The sequence below is a fragment of the Drosophila teissieri genome, chromosome 2L (assembly GCF_016746235.2).
Source record: "Drosophila teissieri strain GT53w chromosome 2L, Prin_Dtei_1.1, whole genome shotgun sequence".
Classification (NCBI taxonomy): Eukaryota; Metazoa; Arthropoda; class Insecta; order Diptera; family Drosophilidae; genus Drosophila; species Drosophila teissieri.
Genome location: NC_053029.1, coordinates 17,326,303 through 17,338,185, shown reverse-complemented (window position 1 = coordinate 17,338,185; position 11,883 = coordinate 17,326,303). Strand labels below are relative to the sequence as shown.

General features: G+C 41.1%; 1 protein-coding gene across 1 annotated transcript; it reads right to left on the bottom strand.

The window, feature by feature from the left end:
* Positions 1 to 5,535: 5,535 nt before the first annotated feature.
* On the bottom strand, positions 5,536 to 6,283 carry LOC122626333 (dynein axonemal light chain 1). The gene is given in 2 exon segments (XM_043806551.1): positions 5,536 to 5,758; positions 5,761 to 6,283. Coding segments are annotated over 2 exon segments (546 nt in total). The 5' UTR covers positions 6,179 to 6,283; the 3' UTR covers positions 5,536 to 5,630.
* Positions 6,284 to 11,883: the final 5,600 nt, after the last annotated feature.

The following is an 11,883-nucleotide window of genomic DNA, read 5'->3' as shown; positions in this document are numbered from 1 at the left end:
CCCGGTTTTCTGTAATAATCATATTTCGCTTACAAAGAAATACTTAAGTAAAAACACTTTACTTTAGTCAGTGTTGTACTTTAACAGTCTAAAAACACGAGTTTAAAGACATAATAATATTTGATTAAATAACTACTCCCTTGCGTTATTTTCCACAGTGTGAAGTATATTCTCTTCACTTTGAACAAATGCAAAATTCGCCATCACCTGGCTGCGATACCCCATCCTTGCAGCAGGACCTCGTCTTTTTGGTGGCCACTGCGCGATGCGAAAATTTTAATTTATACATTTCCAGCTACGTCTGTATGGGTGAGGGGCAGTGTGCGTGCGACTTCCTGTTGCAAAATGGAGTTTTGTGTGTGCCAGCAGAAGTTTGCACAACTTGTTTATGATTTCTCATGTCAAATACGCTGGTAAGAGTACCTCGCAGAGGGCGTGTCTGCAGACGCCGTTAAAATAAGTACGAGTAGATATAAGTGCAGCTTGAACGAGAGGGCTTGCTCGCTTCTATTTCGCACTGCAGAACTTTTTGATTTACTATCTGAGTGTACGTTTGCATATGCAAGCCTCTTGGTTTGTTCGTGCCATGTTTCATGTTGTAGTGCATGCTTTAAGGCGCCGGAAGTGCAGCTTACGCTTCTTTTTGCAACAGGAAGTCGCCATGACAACAGTGTTAATAGAAATACATTTGGACTGAAAAGTTTCTTTATTTCAACTTAATTCAGTTTGTGTTACTTATATATTTATTGTTTGGGATGTATGCTATGTAAACGGGGTATACATACGAGGGTCGTTTGATAAGTCCGTGACTTTTTGAATAAAATATATTTTTTTCGTCAAAGAAGCGTTTTATTTCTCAACATAATCTCCTTTTAGCTCTATACATTTAGTCCAGCGTTTTTCCAATTTTTTTATTCCTTCAAAATAATAGGTTTTCTCAAGCCCCTCAAAATAGTCGTTTGTTTCTGTGATGCCCTCTTCATTTGACCCGAATCTCTTACCGCCGAGCCATTTCTTCATGTTTGGAAACAAAAAATAGTCACAGGGGGCTAAATCTGGAGAATATGCTGGATGGGGTAGCAGTTCCTAGCCCAATTTATGAAATTTTGCCATGCTGACTACACACGTGTGCACCCGTGCATTGTCCTGATGGAACAGCACTTTTTTTTTCGCCAAATGCGGTCGTTTCTGCTTCAAATCAATATCGAATCTGTCCAAAAGCTCTGAATAATATTCGCCGGTGATCGTTTTACCCTTTTCAAGGTAATCGATGTGAATGATACCTTGTGCATCCCAAAAAACTGTGGCCATGACCTTGTTGGCCGACAGACCCACCTTGGCCTTCTTTGGTGCACGTTCACCCGGAGAAACCCACTGTCTTGATTGTTCTTTGGTCTCTGGTGTGGTGTGGTGGATCCATGTTTCGTCTACGGTAACGAAACGGCGCAAAAATTCGTTTGGATTGCGGTTGAACATCGCCAAACACTCCTTTGAAATGGTCACACGGTTGCGCTTATGGTCGTGTGTGAGCAATCGCGGCACCCATCGCGCGGAAAGCTTTTTCATGTCCAAATATTCATGTAAAATGTGATGTACCCGTTCAGTTGAGATGCCTACAGCCTCAGCTACCTCACGCACTTTCATTCTCCGATCATCCAATATCATTCCATGGATTTTGTCGACGATTTCTGGCATGACGACCTCTTTTCAGGCGACCTGAACGTTCGGCATCACTTGTACTGGTACGACCACAACGGAACTCAGTAAACCATTTCTTAACCATTGAAATTGATGGTGCAGAGTCCCCATAATATTTATCAAGTCTTTCCTTGGTTTCGGTGATGGATTTTTTACGCAAAAAATAATGCTTAATTAGCACACGAAATTCACTTTTTTCCATTTTCGTTAAAATTCACGAGATCGTCTGCTTCAATGCTATAAACGCAAACCAAAAAACGCAGCTTTCTCAAAATTTTACAGTCAGCTGTTAATCGATAACTGCTGACAGGAGCAGTGTTGTATTTAGAGCAGGTGCGCGGCAAATACAAAAAGTCACGGACTTATCAAACGACCCTCGTATATTGAAGAGATATCTTATTAATGTACTTAATATTAAGGGATTTTAGGGGGGGCTGCACTTTTGTCTCCTATATACTTTCTTCGTTAAGCAAGTTAACTATATGATTAAAATTGGGAATAATTGGGAACAATTTAAACTCAGGCGGCCGGTCTGCGCATATAAAACTCCGATTGCGAAACATGCCTTGTTTCACATTAAATTGCTGCACGACTCAGCGCATTTAAAGTCTAGACAGTCACTCATCCAATGCAATATCATTACTATGTTTGCCTTTTGCTGCTGCGGAGAGACAGACAGGCAGACACCCGCACAAACTGCTACTTCAAACCAGAAACTTTTTATGATTGCTTTTTTTGTTTGCATTAAATGCATTTTATGCAGGGAAATCTTTTTATGCGCCTGAAAGCACGCTTCAGTATAATTTGCGGTCATGTTCATTGATCTCCTGGGAAGCATTAAAATTTAATGATTTATACAATGTTTCAATGGGAGAGTGCGGCGGGGTTGAATGGCGAGGATGGTTGAGACCCTGGGGCGGATGCAAATGAATTTATGTTATGTCCCTGCTGCTATTCTGGTTTAAGGGTTAAAACCTTGTGAAATTAACAACAATTTGACTTATGCGCGAGCGAGGACCACACGCACTCACACCCATGCACGGCCATGCGGGACAACAATGTCTGAAGCCTAAAAGTATGCTAAACAGCCAGCAAAAGTCATAACTCAGCCTCAGTGGCAGCCTGAGTAGGATGCGGATGTGGACGAGATTTCGGGCCAAGAGAACTTGGCGAAAGGTGGAACGGCTGGCGGATGTGGGCTGCAACTATTAATCAGGCTTTAATTGTTTTTGTGTGCGTCGCTCGGTTACATTTGTGGTGCCAGATAGACCTACACACACATGGATTCTTGCCACGAGGACCTCCACCTCCATCTCCAGCTCCTGCTCCACCTCCACAGCCCTCTCTCATTGCCCGAGGCACCATGCATCATGTGGGCCGAAATCTTTTTGTAATCTCTGGCATTTGTCTGGATTTTTCGTAAAGACTTTGAATAGATTTATGCTTCTTTGACAGGCACAAGATGTGAATGCGAATCTCTAGGAAAGTCTTGCAAGAGAGCAAGGGCGAGCTTAAAGTGTCTTAAAGAAGTGGTACTGACCCAGGCACTCTCTAAATAATATGCGGTCTTAAGCAAGTAAAAGATGAAGAGACTGTCAAAGAAACGTAAAAACACTTTCCAGATGCATTGAATGTTAATTTAACTAGTACAACTACATTTAAGTTCTTAAAGCTTCAGTTGTGTAATTGAACATTTTTGGATAAAAATAATCTGCTTTTTTTTTACTTCGCACCTGCTCGACGCCTTTTCTCCCCTGCTTTCTCTTATCATTGTTGGGGCATAAATCACGCGTTTAGTTTGCCAAGTGGCTTTTTCGACCGTTTTGCGTTTAACTGTCGTTTTAGCCACTCTTACGTTTGGCCGCCGCAACTGGCCAACAAGGGCGAACCAACATATTTAGAATATATGGCAACACTTTGGCAACACCGACACAACCCTTGACCACAGCAAGTGCAAAAATGTGAAAAATAAAACCCCCGGCCCGCAGAGCACAAACACAGACGATTGCGCAACCACAGCGCAAAAACCACTCCAAGTTTCGCCCACCCACACCCACACCCAATCCCACTCCCGCTCCCAAGCCCGTCCTGACCAACATACATATCCTGGCGGGATTGTTCTGGGAAGAGAACGTTGTAGTTCGGTTCGGTGTTGTCATTGCCAGAGTTGCCAACGACCAGAAAACAGCATGGGCCAGAGCTGGCCACACAAACTTGTAACGTAAATTTAGTATAAGCCCTCGCAAACACACACCCCGAACTGTTTCGGCATTTGGCATTAAGATGGGTGTCACAGTATTTTTCAATCGCAAGAGGGGCGGCTATTTTTGAGGTAACTTTTCCACTTCTCCACTTTCCCTAAGCCAGACTATCTACTCACCCACCTACTAGCCAGACATTTTAGCCGGTAAAGGCTAATACAGCCAAATACAGCGAAAAGAACTCCCTGCCTTACATTATCTACTAATGAAATATAGAATAATGCCTAAAAATGGTAGGAACTTAAAGATTAAACATAATCATATATTAATTTTCACATGTAAAGGATTTTAAAAACAGAAAAAATGAAAACAAACATGTATATAATAAAATGTGCAAGCATAATGACAATAAAGTCAATGAAATGCTTTTCTTCACTAATTTCAAATTGAAAATGAAATTTTACTTTGCACTTTAAAGGAGGCTTATACTTTGATTTCTGTCGCCTAATCAACCAAGCGGCAAGCATTGCTGCCAGAAAATATTTTTGTGTTCAACCGATTGTACAATTGTCTCGTTTTCTGTTTGTCTGCCAAAATGTCGAACTATGGACGGCCTTCATGTTTACATTAATATTATTGTTTATCAAATACAAACAGCAGCAGCAGCCAGAACAGCCATAATAGAGAAGTTGTTAAATCGAAAAGACATAAAAGTATCATTAAACTTTCGTGTCTGGCAATTGGTTTGGTTTGCATTAGTTTGCTTCGGGTTCGGCAGGGATTTGGCTGCCGTTTTTATGATTTTATTCAACATTTTTATCTGGTGTCTCGGTTTGGCAGACAGAAATTCGCATTCTCGTATATTTTGTTTAGTTGTCTGTTTGCCAAAAATCTATGACTGGCCGCCATCCCCATCCCCATCCATTGACTATTGTTTATTATTTATGCACGGAAAACAAATAGCATGTGCCGACAGAAAGCACATCCAGTCGAAATTATAGGTCCCTTCAGGCTTCAATTGACTTGGCTATTTCTTGATTTTCCTGTCGGCTTATGGTTTAATAGAAAAAATTAATTGGTGTTTGTTGATGAATTACTTGCTGTTGATATGTATAATCCAGTGACTTACATTTAATTCCTGCACAGGCATTTACTTTTAGAGAACGACAAACGCATTACCTTACATATCTAAAATATGCAAGCAATGCAGTACAAGAAAACAGGAGTTTAAGTTTCTTCTGATTAGATAATGAAAAATAAAACGATTCGGCTGAAATAACTTTTAATTTTAATAATTAACTATAATTTAATTTAGTAATTGAAAATATTTAAATGTATGGAGTGCATTCATAATATACTAAATGCGACCTAAGTAATACTCTACTTAAGTTAAGAGTATCTACAGTTTCACACAGAACAACTTTTTTGAATGGAGGTGTGTTAGAAGTGGGAGGCAACAGGAGACAGGCAAAACAATGGAGCTCATCAGCAGCATGGGAACGCATTGAAAATTGAAAGAACACTTCTGTGCTGTGCCAAAGCGCAAAAATAAGACAATTCAATGGAACATGTTTTCTGCCTAAATGCCTATCACATACGTTCAGCTGCCGAAGTAATTCTGGATGCTAGCCATGTATTGTTGTCTGTGATTTAGTCGAACACTAAGGTCAAAGGCTCGGTTCGACGCTCCTTTATTTCAAACACAACACAACCGTAAGAGCTTGTTTTCCCCTAACGAATGACAGGCTCCCCATCGAGTTTCTTCATGTTGGGCAGACGACGGACTGCCTCGGCAGTGAAGGCTGTGGGGTCCATGTTCTCGTTCAAAGGATTTCCCACAAACGTGATCTCGCCGAGGTTGGTGGTACACCCATGCGCATGAACTCCGCCCAGTCCTTGATCATATTGCAGGATATGTAAAACACCCGCAGGGCCTTCATCGACTCCAGGGGCTTTATCTTCTCAATGTTGTTGTAGCTGACCCACAACTCCTCCAGAGTATCGGCCAGTGGTTCTATGCCGTTGAGCGTCTTAAGATTATTACGTGCCAGGCTCAGGACCCTCAGGTTCTTCATTCCCGAAATTCCAGAAATCTTCTCAATCATATTTGAGGACAAGCTGAGCTTTTGGCACTCGGTTAGAGTGTTGAGAATGGGATCCATTTTCTCGATCGGCGGATACTGGAACTGAAGTCCAATCTCCGTGGCAGTGATGGCTGGTTGTTTGTTGCGATCCTCCCACTTGGCCAATGCGTCCTTTAGGCTTGTCGGCTTCGACATGGCAAATATGAATTTTTTTTAAAGGAATTAATTTAGTTTGGAGTATCAGCAACTCCAATGTAATCTACTTTATATCTCTACGCCTTCTTATACCTGTTTGGATTTTGTCTATGTATCAGCCTATGTATCTGATATCAAATATATATCCTCACCGACATTAAACAGAATCTTTAAAAGTTCAAAAGTCTTGTATATGGAAAATGCAATATCATGGAATCCTGAATTACCTTTAAGGTCGGGTGGCTGATTTGAGCCCAAGGGTAATTTATTTATTGGCTCATGTGCCCGCCGCTCCCCAATCGCTGTACTCGTATGTTGACTTGTCTGGCGCCCAATGATTACTTCATTGGCCGGGTTCTTTGTCCTGGGCGAAATTGGTGACTGACTTGCGGGATGAGGGGCTGCCTTTGTCAATGCTACCCTTCGTGTTCTTTGCCGCCTTTGCGACATGTTGGCAATTGTGGCGGGAGAATCGAGTGAGGGGTTTGTGTGAGGTGCCTCCTCGGCACTTTATTACACACATTTGAGGTGATAATACAGTTCACATTTCGCCCCAAGGGGCCATCCTTTTGTTTTGGTTTTTTATCGAGTAGTCCTCCTGTTTTATTTGTAGTCCACTTTAAATTGTACACAGCATTTTGATTAAATATTTGCTACAGCTGTTATCTCGGGCACAGCAAGCTATTTTTCGGCAATAAATTATTGAATTTATTTGTCCGAATAGCGGCAAAGAGAAAATGTTTAAATTGGGCCACGCGTTTTTTTGTGCTATTTTTCTTGATAATCGTCCAGAAATTGGTAAAAACATATTTGATTCCTTTCCGCTATTTTCGGTTTTATTTTTTGTAATTCAAATAAAATTTGTGCTCCCATAAATTGCATGTTCAATGCGGCAAAACGGAAACCAACAAAAACATATAGATGGCCACTGGAAGTGGAGGGCTGGGATGGAAAATCACTCGAAATTGCATGCAAAGTCTAATTTATGAATTGGCCTAAGGCATACCAGCGATGAAAGGTACTCGAATGAGTAGGATATACATATATATTTAACTATATTTGGCAAGTGGAACATGTCAGTGGCGAGGGCGTGGCCGGCTGTCAGAGGAAAGCCAAAAGAATGGCTACAAAAGTTGGCCAGCGAGGCGGCTGTTTTCATGGAAGTATTTGCGATAAAGTTGCCGAAAAACGTGAACCCAATATGACGTGCCTTAAAAAACTGCCAAGCTGTCTTTTCTCTCAGATTTTCAAAATCGTGACTGCAATGACCACGAGCAAAGCAAATATATTACAATTTTTAAAGTGTACCATTAAAGTACTCTTCCGAAATCCTGTAATGAAGGTAATCACAGGTAATCCGATTACATTTATAAAAAGTGTTTTAACATAGATATCTATTACAATGAAAGGGTGTATAAGATATGTAAAAGGAAACTGCATTTCGGTTTATTTTCTATTTACTTAGCTACCTCGCTATGGCTAAGCCAAGCTTAAAGTAGTGGAAGCGTTTCTAAAATGCATTCGACCAATTAAGCAAGGTCCCCGTTTCGGGCAAAAAGTGGCAGTAGTTTGGTGAACCCCGACGGCCATATGGACACACAAATATGAGCGGTTGTGGGTGGGCTGGGAGTCCGGGCAGCCCCAGCAGCCACAACATGTCCTGTCACCCAGAGCCGAGCTGGACGTGGACATGCGGTAAATGTTGCAGTTGTTGACAGTCGTGTTGTACTGTTTAGTTTCAGTTAGCTCTGCAGAGAGAGGGGGGGGTGTGCCGGGGAGCAGCCAAATGGCCAGCCAACTGTCACGCATTTTACTTAATTTTTTTCCAGTCAGCCATTTGCGGAATGAATTGTCTTTGAGATAGTAAAAGAATGGTGGCAAAGGATGCGAACTAATTTGCTGTCTACCCCAGCCATAATATATATGCTTTGCAGTTTAAGCCTCCGACAGAAAGTCTAGTTAATATTTAGTTTAAGAAACAAAGAAAGCATTACTCATTACAGAACAAAGCCTTCATCGGTTTTCAATCAGTTAACCCTGATATCCTTTTTCTTAGTCAGTGCACAATATCTTAAAAATATATTTAAAGGTTTTTGCCATGTAATAATGCCATAAGTGACAAGACTCAGTCAAGGACTCAGTCAAGTTTGCGCTTGTAGCTCAGTGTTGTTCTTGCCATAAAACTTGTGCATAAGAAAATATTTTTCCGCATAAAACACCTGGCCATACTGAGAAAGGAGGAGAGTGCCATAGAAGCGTTTGCATATTGAAAACTTTGCCATTGGACAAACAACACGGTGGAAAATTGTCTGATAACAGAGATAGCTTCTTGGAAGTCGAGTATCCTTTTCTTTCCGGTTACAGTTCTTTCAGGTTAACTGGCAACTTCTTTAACCAGTTGAATGTTATTGAATAATTAAATATTACTTGACATTTCATTTCAGTTAATAATATTAGTTCTAGCTTGTAGACATATAAATATTTCTACTTAAGTGGAGAACTACTAACTTTCCTGAAGAATCAGAGTAATTACTTCTCCGCTTCAAAATGAATTGATGGGTAATAAATAAAGCACTTCGATTCGCATTCAAAAGCCTACTACAGAGACGGAGACAATGGACCAATATTGCCCAACGTAATTATCAATTTCAAGTGCACTCATCGAGGCCTTTGTTTGCTGCAATCATAAACGTCGGAGGCTCCCCAGCAGACACCAAACACGATTGTCTTCGCCAAAACGCTAGTCGCCCGTCCTATGAAACCTGATGACTCAACTGGAAGGAGTGTTTGTCTATTTGCGCTTACGCAACTCAAAACTCGATTGCTTGTGTGCGGCAGTGGGCGGGCCTGTCTAGTTGGGTAATATATATGAGATTCCGGATCCTACCGATTTGGGAATTTGCGAGGCTCTGCATCGATTCCACCGAATAAGAAGACGAGTCCTGCAGCACCTCCCTTCAATTAGAGGGCTTGTTTGCTCCTGCCGTACGAAATGCTCCATCAATGCCCGGGCCGTCTTGGATATCCCAATAACGTCAGGGATGAGTGCAGACAGACACGATCTCTTGTTTTAGTGCGGATTAATGTTCATAATCAATATGGCTGAAATGCTAAATTGAATATTATCTGACAGGGCTTAGCAAATTAGTTGTTATACATAATTTGTGTATTTACCTCAACGATATTAAGTGTGCAAGCGGTTTCATGTAGGTGTATCCTTAGAAGTTGCAAAACTAAAAATCGAATCCAAATGTTGTATAACCTGGTAATCTATGATTGTTGGGAAATTTGTTTAGGATACACGCTTAAGAGATGGCATCTGCAAGAAGTGACCCCAATTAAACTTGGCTTTCCTAATTTGATTACGAGAAGGAAACCGGAAATTAATGCAGCAGTACCCGTCGTCTTATGGCGAACCGAGCGGCCTGCCGGACATGACTTGTGCGATGTGTGGAAAATGCAGCAGGGCAAACATTTTATAATTTGCTGCAGCACAACGCATCGCATAAGTCAGCAAAAGTCCTGGGACACGGATCAGGGGCACTCTCTAGCCGAATCCTGAGTCCACATCCACATCCACATGACAGGGAGCAAAAACAGGGACAGCCGCATCGCAGTCATTCTGCATGCGAACATTGCCCCGACTCCTTACCGCAAATGATTTTGCAGCTGACAGTTGTCCGTTGCCATTTGGGGAATTTAGTGTTAATTATGGTCGTAATAAGTTATATAACATAGGGCACTAGCCACACACACTCAGCACGGAGAAGCCATAACTTGACAGTCAGTCAGTCAGCCAGTCAGACAGTCTCCCTCTCCGCAATGAAATAGATTCCGCACACCACAATAAATTGTATTAAATGTTCTGTGTTTAGGTAATTTAACCGACCGTAAAGCGTTTATCCATCAGCACAACTGAGCGCAAAATGGCCACACCTAACAGGCTGTGTTCAGAGCCTAGTTTGCATTGAGTACAAAGTCCCAATTTTCCACTTCAAACCACTATCTTAAGCCACTAAATTGGCTTTTTTAAATGTAGCTTGATAAAGACTTGAATGTCTATAATCCTACTCTTTATTATTAGTATCTATTATTGAAACCATAATAAGGTCACTATTAGTATGCTGGATATAGTACGTTTATTCACTTGAACAAATTTATTAAAAAAGAAGCCACGCATTTGAGTGGCATTTATAAAAGCAAATATAGAGCGAAATTAACGTACAATCAATAATCCTGGGCCCGTTGACACTTACGTTGGGTACAAAAACATTCTTTAACTACAACTTAATTTCCCCTTTTCATAGTTGCTGAATATAAAAGTTGTTCCTCTCTGGCCCTGGCACTATGCCACCGCAATTACATGCAACTGTCTTCCACTTAGCTGTTTAAATTTACATGTTTAATGCACGCCCATCTCCCCCATCGTCATCATCATCGGCAACGTCATCAGAGACCTCTTCAGAAGTTGAGAACACTTAAGACCTTTACGCAAATCGCTTGATAATTACTTAAAATAATCTGCAGACAAGTAACCACAGGCGAATGCAATCCGGCCCAGGACCACGCCCACCCAGAAACGATGGTCTAAGAAGTCGTGCAAACAGAACAGATCCCGGGAAGTACAAACTGGGGGGTATCTAATGGCAGTAGGGCCCTATAAATGAGAAGTGTAAATGATTCCCCTCAAAAAGGCAAAAGGCAAATCCCTTTTCAATTTCCCTGGCACGTCTCAGCATCCAACAAAAAAGGACAAAAGAAAGGAGACTGCCCCGCCATCCCTCTTTTTATGTGTGGAAACTCGAAAAACAATTAAGCGACAAGTGTCTCAATTTCAACGTCACTTACAAACATTTTATGCACCGCTCTTTGTCTGTGGGTGTTCTGATGTTCCTGTGTTCCTGCGTGTGTTGGTGTGTTGGTGAGCAGGACATAAAATGCAAAAAGTTTTTACCCATTGAAAGTTACGTGTCGGGGGCAGGATCACAGAGACAACCAGGACCAACTAACAGAGTGTACCAAAAAAGTTAGAGAAAAACTTAATTATTTGTGCCTCTGAAGTCCTTGATGGAGATCTGTGGCTGTGTGTGTAAGTGAGTGATTGTGGGAATATGCGCATAAAAGTATGCAACGCATTTTAATCGAAAATGTCTGCAGAAAATGTGCTCACCATTCCAAGGCTTCAAATAGAGATTTTATTTAATGGTGGTCTGGCCGAAAAAGAAGGAGAACAAAATCCTGCACTAGTTTAAAACCGAGAATCGATTTCCAAAAAAATTAAATCATTTTCAAAACTTGATGAACTGAACTCATTATTAGGTTGACAAATAATAATATTTAAATACAACATATTATTTTTAAAAAAGCTAATCTAAGAACGCCCCATGGTCAATAAAGTATATTTCTTTTATTAATATTAACCAATTTAATCGCTGTAAACGTTGCCTTAAGGGTTTGTCTCGTCAACTTAATAACACTTACAGAATCATTTCGATAACGGTCGCTATTCCATCAATACTCGATATTTTGGGGATTAGGTTCCGCGCTACCCCAAATATAAATATAATTCAGTTACAAAATAGATTCCGTTCATGGAAATATTCGTAAGCCCTCCTGCTACACCTAACCGAAATTCTATGCGAGCGTTTCGCTAAGACAAATCCCCAGGGATTATGTGAATTCGGCCCTTAAACTCCGGCAACAGC